At 37.5% G+C, this 12,838-nt stretch overlaps 1 protein-coding gene across 1 annotated transcript; it reads right to left on the bottom strand.

Annotated features, from left to right (window-relative positions):
- Positions 1–2,373: 2,373 nt before the first annotated feature.
- On the bottom strand, positions 2,374–6,349 carry LOC128369830 (uncharacterized). The gene is made up of 6 exons (XM_053330905.1): positions 6,307–6,349; positions 5,888–6,214; positions 5,400–5,528; positions 3,669–3,977; positions 3,462–3,536; positions 2,374–2,580 (listed from the first exon to the last, which is right to left on the bottom strand). Exons 1-6 carry the CDS (start codon positions 6,347–6,349, stop codon positions 2,432–2,434), a joined length of 1,032 nt encoding a protein of 343 aa, XP_053186880.1. The 3' UTR covers positions 2,374–2,431.
- Positions 6,350–12,838: the final 6,489 nt, after the last annotated feature.

Raw genomic sequence — 12,838 nt, 5'->3', positions numbered from 1 at the left:
AATCAGTATATCAAGCCACTATTGAAAAGTTGGAATGTAAATTCAGATGTACAGTTTGTTCGTTATGCTTATGCGTGTGTTATTTACATTATTTCTTACATGTCGAAGGCAGAAAGAGAGATAGGATTGTTGCTGACTAATGCCCATAGAGAAGCATCAAAGGACGGGAACGTTAGTGCAAAAGAGGCCTTGAGAAGTCTAGGCAGTGTTTATCTACATAACAGAGATGTGTGTGTGCTGAAGAAGCTGTATAGAGGTTAACTAATGTGCATCTTAAGGAATGTTCAAAGAAAGTTGTATTTGTACTCACAAGAGATAATATAGTTAAAATGAGTTTTGCTCTTAAGTGTGTTGAGGCAAAAGGCAGCGTCACATGGTTGTACCACAGATGACATTTGGATGACTAGTTTTCTTGATCATTACAAGAATCGGCCAAATGACACTTTTAATGACGTGTATGGTGACATTTGCATCTGAATATTGTGCTTTGAGTAAAAATGAAAACTGCAAGAACCAGATTAAGGATGCAATGTTGATTGAAACTACAACTAGGCACAACTTTAGTACAAATACTTTTGCTGTGTTTTTGATGAATGTGTAAAATTAGAGAGAGTAGAGCGATTTTGACTTCAGCACAGACTAATTAAGCTGCTGTGTGATCAGTTTTATAACAGCTATGTCACCAACTGTGAGTGCAGAGTCAGTTGATGAACTCCTGGATAAATTTAACTGGAAAATCTCAAATGTCATGGATGCTGTTGCACCTATTAAAACTAAGAAGACCTTGAGCAGCTAAACATCATGGAGGATCACTATGATGGTAAAGGCTTTAAAATCAGAATGCAGGAAAGCAGAGCGTAAGTGGAGAAAAACTAAACTTCAAATTCACCTTGACCTCTACAAACAAAGTCTTTGTAATTTTAACTATGAGTTACTCAAAGCTAGACAGCGACACTTTTCTGAAATTATTAATAAGAACATCAACAACACTCGTACTCTGTTTGCTACGGTTGATAAGCTTACAAACACTACAAAAACACTTCTCTTCTCCTGTGCTTATGATTGAGCTCTTTCTGCCTGCAGACTGTTTAAATTCACACTGTAAGAACATTTTTAACATTCACTGCCTCTCTGCAAAGTTTAAAAAGAAACATCCTGTGTTTGTTATCATCAATCAGAACACAAACCAAACTGAGACACAAATAGAAACCACTGAAATAAACAAGTCATCTTTTCTACACTGAATCACTTTTGTATTCTTGTGTGTCATATTAATCTCAATAAACTGAGTTTTCTTATCGTCATATTGTATGTAAATGCACGCACAATTTGTTCTGGATAAAACTACAAGAGCTAATCAATATTTTAGTGATTTAGATAATAAATAAATAAAAACACACCCATCATTTTGACAACATTCAGACTTCAGCACAGACTAATGAAGCTGCTGTGTGATCAGTTTAATAACAGCTGTAGTTTCAAAGCAGCTCTGTGCTGTTTTATCATGTGTTTAAACAACAGTGTTATCAGCGTAGAGTTGTACATCCACACTGAAATAATTATAAAAGATGATCAATGTGCAACCTAAATAATCAGGGAACCATCATCAAACCTGTTCTCACACCACAACTACATGCTTATATTTAATATCTATATGTTTATATTAGCTTGTCTTTACTTATTTATACATAAATAGATTATAGAGATTATCTACTTTAAAATGACAATTATATAATGTGTTGCAGGATTAAAAACATTTGAAATGATTAAATAAAAATTAAAGAATACAAATTAACAATATTTAAATGAAGTTATTTAATTTCATTATATATTTAGAAGTAACTCTATATTGTAAATGAAGTAGAGAATCATAAGACTGTAGTTAATCTAATATAAAATTATATATTAATTAACTGTTGAGACTTTATTTGCACATCTCTATATTTTGGGGGCATTTTCCATCAAAATCAATTCAGAGACACAAATTTAGAAGAAAAACCAACAAAACCAAATAAAACGACGTTACAGTTTATTGAAAATATCACAGTTATGAATTAAAAAGACAAATCTAACTTTGCAGAATTCATTAAACACAAAACAATAAACACAATAAAGGTTTGAAAAACACTAAAAAACTGAGTTATATTTTCCTACATTTATTTTTATATTTCCTACAATACAAATCAAAGTTTATAGTTGGAAACAAAACAAACCAAAGCTAAAAAAGTAACTGTTAAGATTTTATTTGTAAATATATATGAGTATATATGTATTTATATATTTAGCACAACTGTATCTAACTTGTGCATAAAGAGAGAAAATGTAAAAACAAGCACAGCACATCATAAGTAACATTTATGAAAACTGATCAAAGTGATGAATGAGATGAATTGATGAGATGTGATGGTGAGAAAAGGCGAGCAGGAAACAGTCAGTCAGCATGTGTGCAGTTGGTGGACGGTCCCTTGTTTCTGAGGATCATCAGCAGAGAGAGTCCACAGCAGTACACCAGACTCTTCACTATCAGCACTGTGTACAGCACACAGAGCAGCAGCACCCTGCACTGAGACTGGAAGAGCACTGACACACACACACACACACACACACACACACACACACACACACACACACACACAGGTCTGTTCAAATGTGGACATTTCATCACAATATCATCACATTTTCTTCACTATAACTTGGACTTTTCCACACGGGACGAGCAGCTTTACATGAAGACAGGGGTCCACTACAGTTTGACTGACAGCTCAAAGGCCCTTATTAAATACAACAAGTCAGGGCCGGACCCAGCTTTTTAGGGGCCCTCAACAGCATTTGATTTCATGTTTTTAACTTCAAACTACAATTTATAACAATTAAAATCAGTCAAGGATAAAAAGCAAAGTCCAAACACTGTTTAAAAACGCACAGGTTACTATAGATGTGAAGTTTTTAGCACTTGGGAGCAGAAGAACTCCACAACAAGCTAACAAAGTCATCTCTGACATATAATGGTGTGTGTGCTGTTTGCTGCTGGGCAGGTAGTGTACAGTGGCTTTATCAGAAAACTGCTGCTGGAAACACTGAGACTGAACCAGACAGGAAATGTGCCACAAAACCACAACTAGCAGCTAAAAGAGGCTAAAAAGCTCATTTAGTCATTAGATTCTGTCTTAATATAAAACTATTGATTAGTGCAGCTTCAAGATAGACTCCCTAATCTTGTTATATCACCCTCAAAGCCTAAAATCTAGTGTCGCTCCCCCAAAAGGTGTTATTAGTCAGCCTGTGCAGTGAAAGCTCTCTCAGTGGGACTTGTTGTGCTGTGGGACACTCTAACAGAATCAGGGAGTGTATGTTTAAATCCTTCAATGATAAGCAGAAAGTGAACAGACTGATATGCAGCCCTAACTGCAGCAGGACATTGGAGCTGTCAGAGCATGCAGAGAGGCAGCAGGTGATCTTACAGTCAGCTTGCTGCAGAGCTGGCAGGTCTGCTGGCTCTCTCTCTGGAGGACAGGAGGCTGCTGCAGCTGGAACCTCTGAAACAGAAAAGGAGTCAAATGTTTGGAGTTGCAGTGAGAAATGTCAGCGCTCTGCTCCTCTGCTCTCTCTGACAGCGTCTCCAGATGAAGCTGAATCACTGCTGAACACAGTCACCAAGCCTTCATTACCTTGTTCTGTTTGGGCCTCCACTGTGCCCCCCTCGTGCTTGACGTAGCAGCGGTATTTATATGTGCTGTTCTCTTGCTGATGGAGCAGCAGGATGGAGGCGCTGCGTCCCGGCTCTCTGAGCTCCAGCTGCTCAAACTCAGCAGGGTTCAGATTCTTCAGCGGTCCGTTCTTCTTCTGTCTTTTCCAGGAGAACTGGACCAGAGGAGGAGACATGGCTGAGGCCAGACACAGCAGGGAGCTCCTCCCCTCCAGGTGGGCTCTGGATGCTGCTGGGTACACGCTCACCACGGGCTTCACTACCTGCTCATCTGAAGTTTGACAGCAGCAACAAGCAGCACAGACACACATTCACACAGTCAACAGCAGCTTACAGCACTGCACTGCATTCAGTCTGATCCTGGAAACTACATGATCACTAAACTACTCATCAATACACCACAAACATCATCTACTGGACACTGGATCAATAATCATATCAGACTAAAGCATCATGGAAGCTCATCATATGTCATATAGAAAGATTCGAACACAATGTACCACTCTTTATCAATATTTAACTACATTCATTACTAATATCATAAAATGTGTCAAACTGAACATATATCATGACATAACAGCCTCATAGAAAATACATTTGTTCATGATTATAATGTTTTATATCAAATATATTTACCACCATATTGATTATTAAGTTTAAAGAGAATCTATATATCAATAATTTCATTTATTTCATAAAACAGTTTTAAGTTTTATATAAAACACAATCACCACAACATGTAGAGAAATGCCAAATATAATATAATGTAACATAATATAATATGATGACATTTGTCTTTGTTCAATTAAAACTATAGTTTTATTACTTGGTTCAAATATATTATATTCATATTACATTTATAAATGATTATAGTGTTTTATATGAAGTATATTTACCACCATATACTTTACTCTAATCAGACACACAATACATTAATACTTTTAACTACTTTTTAAATAGTTTCAGCTTTTATATAAAACACAATTACAACATGTTCACATATATCAGATCAAATATAAGATATGATATATTTTGTCATGTAAATTTATATTTTCTAAAATATTTTAACATTATTTGACATCACGTTCATTTCATTTATATTAAATGTGAATTAAGATACAATTATACATTTTATCTATAAATTATATTTATCATAATAACATATTCATCTCTTTTTACCTTCATGCATTAATATATTTTCTACTAATAAACATATTTATCATCATAAAAACACAATTATCATGAGATACATTTTATCATTTACAAATATATACTGTATATTTAACACACAATATATTTCTGACTATTTGCTTCTAAAATGACATTTAGGAACATTTATTAAATGATGTTTCACATCATATATCATCTTGTTTTTAACAAACAGGAGCTGCTGCTGAATCACTGAGATGATTAAATCCTGTTTATTTGTAACATTACTGATATCAGACTTTTTGGCTGCAAACAAACTTTGATGTGATGCATAAATAAAGAATAACTTGTGGTGTGCAGTGAGATTTGAAGCTCTTTTCAGGAGTTATTGATTAGTTTTATGTAAGAATGGCTGCAGAAAGAATTCTCTACTAAATATGAAAAAACTAACATGTAAAGCCTGAAGCAGCAGAAACTAAAACTACAAACACATTTTCAACTTGTTCAATAAAACAACTGAAGGAAAATGAAAGTTTAGACTTACCTACAAACAGTTTAGTGCCAGAGCCAAAGATGGGGTAGTAGTAGGTTGTTCCAAAGATATCGTACCACTTTCTGTCTGACACAGTGAAAAAGCGTCGTACAAAAACCTCTCTGCTGCTGAATGTGTCAGCTGAGGTGAAAGAATCCAAATTATGAAGCAGAATCATATTTCATCTCCATGATGTGTTTCTCTAATGTTCATATCAACATGACTGTCTCTTCTTTTGTTGTATTTTTCTTGATTTCAGCCTATTAAGGTAGAGAGAGACGGGATCCTGCTACATTTCTAATCAGTCCAACACATGACACATGTTGTCTGTCACTTTAATAAAATATGATATTACTACATGGAGATCAGTAGCTGTGAAAACAATAAATAAATCCAGGTGAAATATGTGAACCTGGGCTGTGGTTTACTGCTCTCTTCCTGTCACTAACACTGTTTGACTGCTGGAGGTTTTTGTACAGGCTGCAGGATTCATTTCTCACTGTGGGAAACTTCTATCACACAGTTACAGTAGTAGGTGGCTGAATGTGAGAGTTGAACTGTCTGGATCTGCAACTCACAGCCGTTCTGTGTCTTTACAGCTGAGAAATCATCTTCCTGAGGGTGATCGTAACCTTTATATAATTCACCAGTATTCCTGTTAATATCAAGAATCGGTTTGAATGTTTTTGTGTCTTTCTTCTGGTACCAGTTTACATCTCCATCTATACACGGGTCAAGTTCTCGACAGCTGAAGGAAACATTTTCACCAGTTCTCCTGGTCAATGTTAAATCCTCCTGAATCAGCTGTGCTGCCATGGCAACCAGCGCTGTAGAGAAACAGACACACAGATGAAGGTCAGTGTGACAGTGTATGTTAAAGGTTGAGTTTGTGGGCTCCTGATTGGCTGGAAACACTCACCTGAACACAGACAGCACAGAGCAGCAGCTGGGAGGAAAAGCATTTTGTGCAGTGGTGTTTCCTCTGGTGAACCTGGGGAGAAGTGGCGCTCTGATGCAGCTGAGGCCAAACAAGGACGAGCTGTGAGATCAGACGAGGGCCACGTGGTTTCTAACAGGTCCTCAAACCTCCCATCAGCCCCTGCAGCAGACACATAAGGCTGCTGCTGCTGTGTGGTTTTCTGATTATTTAATTAATTTAGATCAATCAGTTCATTCAATTTCCTTCACCATCTGACAGGTTTCAATATTCTCAATAATAATAATATTAATAATAATAATAATCAAACTACTGTAAAAACGGTGTATAAGTCTCAGTCTATTTTGAGGGTTGTCATGCTGGGAAAATGCTTTTCTATTAAAGACTGATTTATTTGAATGCACCAGTAGATATTCATTTATAAAACATACACAATGAAAACACACATATTACACCTGAAACAGTGCGTCAGGTTCATTTACGTTAATCGTCCAGTAATTATTTGCTTAACTGAACTGGACCACTATATTAACTCAGACTGTGTTCGGGTTAGGCTGACTGTCAATTAAACCTTTTAAAAGAACACAGTAACTTTATATATTTAATACAGTAACTATATATATTTAATACAGTAATTGTACATATTTAATACAGTAACTTTATATATTTAATACAGTAACTTTACATATTTAATACAGTAACTTTTTATATTTAATACAGTAACTTTGTATATTTAATACAGTAACTTTATATATTTAATACAGTAACTTTATACACTAATGTTAACTGGTTTAATCATAATATGTATATATAATTATAATTTTATAAAATCTACAACCAGAGAAAATTCAACCTGTTTGCAAATAACTGAATATTTATTCATGATCATTAAATAAAAGTTTGGTACCAAATACAACCAGCAGCAGTCTACATGTTCAGCTGTTTCCAGGAGCAACACCAAAAGTAACTCTGCCTCTTTTTATTATATAATATTTATAATATATTTTAAACATTATATTAAATATTATTAATGTTGCTGAGACATTTTATGACACTTTAAACCTATAGTTTACATCTCATTCTACACTTTATATTACATTACCTCTATCTGCTGTGTGCTGCTGCTGTCAGTAATAAAACCTTTACACTGCTGCCCTCTGGTGGCTGCAACAACACATTGCTTCTACTACTACTAGTCTCTGCAAAGTTTAGTTTTCATGGCACCAAATGTGTATAAAGATATACACTGCATGCACAATTATTAAGCAAGTGAACATTTTGACCTCATCGCATATTTTCCAACTCCAAGCGATATAAACTTAAATACTAATTAGATTTAAGCATTATCATGTGATGTGTATTTGTGTAATGAGGGAGGGTGTGGCCTAACGTGATCAACACCCTATATCAAGGTGTGTATAATTATCAGGCAGCTTCTTTACCTCAGGAAAAATTGGCCAAAAAGGAGATCTAACAGATTCTGAAAAGTGAGAACTTGTAAAATGCCTTTCAGAGGGATGCAACACTCTTGAAGTAGCTACGTTATTGAGGCGTGATCACCGGACAATGAAGCGTTTTGTTGCAAATAGTCAACAGGGTCGCAAGAAACGTGTGGAGAAAAAAAGAAGCACATGAACTGAAAAAGACTTGAGAAGAATTAAACATGAAGTTACCAGGAACCCATTAACCTCCATATTCCAGAAATGCAACCTACCTGGAGTGTCTTGAAGTACAAGGTGTTCAGTGCTCAGAGACATGGCCCAGGTTAGGAAGGCTGAAAAACAACCACCATTGAACAAGACTCATAAGTTGAAACATCAAGACTGGGCCAAGAAATATCTGAAGACAGATTTTTCAAAGGTTTTATGGACAGATGAAATGAGAGTGACTCTTCACGGACCAGATGGACGGGTATTTAAAAATGCCGGGTTTGATTCTTGTGTGGGACGGCTCATGACTCTTCCATCGACAACTCTTCTGACCAATCAGTGGCCGGCAGTCTGTCGATGTCACATTTAGTATCGGCTCGGCTCGCTTGTAACCTCAGCAGAGCAGGTACTAAAAAAGTACCAGGTACCAGGTAAAAGGTACTATCCCTAGTGGAAACGCAAAAAAACGAGTCGAGTCGTGCTGGACCTGTGTAGTGGAAAAGCGCCATAAGATGTAGTTCAACACATAAAACTACAAACTGAAACTATTTTCTGTTTGTTAATAAATTGTTAAATATGACTGATTTTTGTAAATTAATGTTAATAATTAATACAACAATAATATTAAACTATTCAGTATGAACTGAGTTAAGATGAATCAGCTCTTATCAACTAAAGCAACTTGTGTTATTTCTTATAATTTGTACCAAATTGCACAATCCTCTCTGTAAATGTCCTAAAATGATCACTTATATTTCTGCAAATGATTCTGAATATTTTTCACGACATTTGAATAAAAAGAAAGAATCTGTTGAATAAAGTGTTCCTGTGTTTTCTGTCTGTGCTGTGTGATTTCTGACCAGCAGGGGGCGCCGTCTGTCTGCACACATATTTAACACTTTCTAACAAATGAGTTGTGTGAAACTACAAATCAGTTCGGACTGTGTTTTGGATCACCAGCAGGGGAAAGTGGGACCCCAGACCCTCGGGGGCCCTCAGATTCTCAGGGGACCCAGACCTTCATGAGCCCAAACACTCTTATAGGCCCCTATACCCTCAGGGACCCCCAGACTCTAAGGGGCACTCTGACCCTAAGGGACCCCAAGACTCTAAGGGGCACTCAGACCCTCAGGGCCCCCCAGAGATCCACAGTGCAGTTTGTGATCATGTGATTAACTGTTGACCACTTGAGAACAGAATCAGCTGGGTTGCCAAACTCTATATTTATAAAGGAAATTACACCAAAATTTCACCTTTTATTCAATTACCTGTTAACTGTTAAATCTTGTGTAAGTTTCCTGTTCTCTGCGGTTATTGTTGACAGCGAATCAACACTTCCTTTCCTGCAGCAGATGGGCCGTGTGGGTTTCTGCTCAGCAGCCTCCACACTGTTCGCTGTGGTTTTTCACTTTAATAACACAATGACGGTTACAACCATCCACTCTGCTTAAAGAATCATTCCAGGAACTTCAGTATGAACTCAGTTTGAATTTGTGTTATTAATCTGTGAGAGAAGCAGCTCAAATCCTAAAGTCAGAGCTGAGAAACTGACATAATTAAATAAAGGGAGACGTTCAAAGTCCTGCAGTCTGCTCAGCTCCCACAGTCTGTACTGTGCCAGACTCATAATTCTGCAGCATGAACATGTAAACAGGGTGAGAAAGATTCAAATCACATGAAGAGAGAGCACGCAGCAGTGAGAACAACAGCAATGATGGCTTCAAAGCTTTGTTTGAAACTTTAGGGATTATTCAACTTTCTTTTGAGGCTGCATATAAACTTTTAGCTAGGGGCCCAAAGACTGTCAGGGGCCCACAGACTCTCAGGGGCCTCCAGACTATCAGGGGACACCAGACCTTTAGAAGCCTCTAGAACCTCAGGGGCTTCCAGACCCTCGGAAGCCTCCAAACCCTCAGGGGCCCCCAGACCCTTAGGGGCCTCCAGATCATCAGGGGCCCTGAGACCCTCAGAGGCCTCCAGGACCACAGGTGCCCACAGTCTCTGAGGGACCCCCAGACTCTCAGGGGCCTCCATACATCAGAGGCCTCCAGCCTCTCAGGGGCCTCCAGAACCCCAGGAACCCCCAGACACTGAGGGGCCATCAGACCTTGGGGGCCTCCATACATCAGGGACCTCCAGACTCTCAGGGGCCCTCAGACCCTCATGGGCCTCCAGAATCTCAGGGGCCCTCAGACCCTCTTGGGCCCTCAGATCCTCATGGGCCTCCAGACTCTCAGGGGCCCTCAGACCCTCATGGACCCAGGTTAATGAAGTTTGTGAAATCAGTATATCAAGCCACTATTGAAAAGTTGGAATGTAAATTCAGATGTACAGTTTGTTTGTTATGCTTATGCGTGTGTTATTTACATTATTTCTTACATGTCGAAGGCAGAAAGAGAGATAGGATTGTTGCTGACTAATGCCCATAGAGAAGCATCAAAGGACGGGAACGAAACTCAGGGGGCCCTCAGACACTCAGGTGCCCCCAGACAGTCAGGGGCCCTCAGACCCTTAGGGGCCTCCAGACTCAAAGGGGCCCTCAGACCCTTGGGGGCCTCCATACATCAGGGGCCTCCAGACTCTCAGGAGCCTTAAGATTCTCAGGGGCCCCTGAACCATTGGGGGCCTCTATACGTAAGGGGCTTCCAGACCCTCAGGAGCCCCCAGACTCTCAGCAGCACTCAGATTTTTAAAGACCTAAAGACACCCTGGAGCCCCCAGACTCTCAGGAGCCCTCAGATTCTCAGGGGCCCCCAAACCATTGGGGGCCTCTATACGTCAGGGGCCTCCAGACTCTCAGGGGCCCTCAGACCCTCATGGGACCCCAGACCCAGGTTAATGAAGTTTGTGAAATCAGTATATCAAGCCACTATTTAAAAGTTGGAATGTAAATTCAGATGTACAGTTTGTTGGTTATGCTTATGCGTGTGTTATTTACATTATTTCTTACATGTCGAAGGCAGAAAGAGAGATAGGATTGTTGCTGACTAATGCCCATAGAGAAGCATCAAAGTACGGGAACGTTAGTGCAAAAGAGGCCTTGAGAAGTCTAGGCAGTGTTTATCTACATAACAGAGATGTGTGTGTGCTGAAGAAGCTGTATAGAGTTTAACTAATATGCATCTTAAGGAATGTTTCAAGAAAGTTGTATTTGTACTCACAGGAGATAATATAGTTAAAATGAGTTTGGTCTTAAGTGTGTTGAGGCAAAAGGCAGCGTCACATGATTGTACCACAGATGACATTTGGATGACATTTGCATCTGAATATTGTGCTTTGAGTAACAATGAAAACTGCAAGAACCAGATTAAGGATGCAATGTTGATTGAAACTACAACTAGGCACAACTTTAGTACAAATACTTTTGCTGTGTTTTTGATGAATGTGCAAAGTTAGAGAGAGTAGAGCGATTTTGACTTCAGCAGAGACTAATTAAGCTGCTGTGTGATCAGTTTTATAACAGCTATGTCACCAACTGTGAGTGCAGAGTCAGTTGATGAACTCCTGGATAAATTTAACTGGAAAATCTCAAATGTCATGGATGCTGTTGCACCTATTAAAACTAAGAAGACTTTGAGCAGCTAAACATCATGGAGGAACACTATGATGGTAAAGGCTTTAAAAACAGAAAGCAGGAAAGCAGAGCGTACGTGGAGAAAAACTAAACTTCAAATTCACCTTGACCTCTACAAACAAAGTCTTTGTGATTTTAACTATGAGTTACTCAAAGCTAGACAGCCACACTTTTCTGAAATGATTAATAAGAACATCAACAACACTCGTACTCTGTTTGCTACGGTTGATAAGCTTACAAACACTACAAAAACACTTCTCTTCTCCTGTGCTTATGATTGAGCTCTTTCTGCCTGCAGACTGTTTAAATTCACACTGTAAGAACATTTGTAACATTCACTGCCTCTCTGCAAAGTTTAAAAAGAAACATCCTGTGTTTGATATCATCAATCAGAACACAAACCAAACTGAGACACAAATAGAAACCACTGAAATAAACAAGTCATCTTTTCTACACTGAATCACTTTTGTATTCATGTGTGTCGTATTAATCTCAATAAACTGAGTTTTCTTATCGTCATATTTTATGTAAATGCACGCACAATTTGTTCTGGATAAAACTACAAGAGCTAATCAATATTTTAGTGATTTAGATAATAAATAAATAAAAACACACCCATCATTTTGACAACATTCAGACTTCAGCACAGACTAATGAAGCTGCTGTGTGATCAGTTTAATAACAGCTGTAGTTTCAAAGCAGCTCTGTGCTGTTTTATCATGTGTTTAAACAACAGTGTTATCAGCGTAGAGTTGTACATCCACACTGAAATAATTATAAAAGATGATCAATGTGCAACCTAAATAATCAGGGAACCATCATCAAACCTGTTCTCACACCACAGCTACATGCTTATATTTAATATCTATATGTTTATATTAGCTTGTCTTTACTTATTTATACATAAATAGATTATAGAGATTATCTACTTTAAAATGACAATTATATAATGTGTTGCAGGATTAAAAACATTTAAAATGATTAAATAAATAAAAATTTAAGAATTAAAAATAACAATATTTAAATAATGTTATTATTTAATTCTAGTTTTATTCATTATATATTTAGAAGTAACTCTATATTGTAAATGAAGTAGAGAATCATAAGACTGTAGTTAATTTAATATAAAATTATATATCAATTAACTGTTGAGACTTTATTTGAAAATCTCTATATTTTGGGGGCATTTTGCACCAAAATCAATTCAGAGACACAAATTTAGAAGAAAAACAAACAAAACCAAATAAAACGATGTTACAGTTTATTGAAAATATCACAGTTATAAATTAAA

The sequence above is a fragment of the Scomber japonicus genome, chromosome 12, assembly GCF_027409825.1.
Source record: "Scomber japonicus isolate fScoJap1 chromosome 12, fScoJap1.pri, whole genome shotgun sequence".
Taxonomy (NCBI): Eukaryota; Metazoa; Chordata; class Actinopteri; order Scombriformes; family Scombridae; genus Scomber; species Scomber japonicus.
This window is presented reverse-complemented; position numbering and strand designations above follow the sequence as displayed.

Coding starts and splice junctions, on each gene's coding strand:
- LOC128369830 (XM_053330905.1), bottom strand. CDS start 6,349: ATGCTTTTCCTCCCAGCTGCTGCTCTGTGCTGTCTGTGTTCAG. Junction 3,537..3,668: donor GGAGGCCCAAACAGAACAAG/GTAATGAAGGCT, acceptor TTTCTGTTTCAG/AGGTTCCAGCTGCAGCAGCC. Junction 2,581..3,461: donor AGCTCTGCAGCAAGCTGACT/GTAAGATCACCT, acceptor TGTGTGTGTCAG/TGCTCTTCCAGTCTCAGTGC.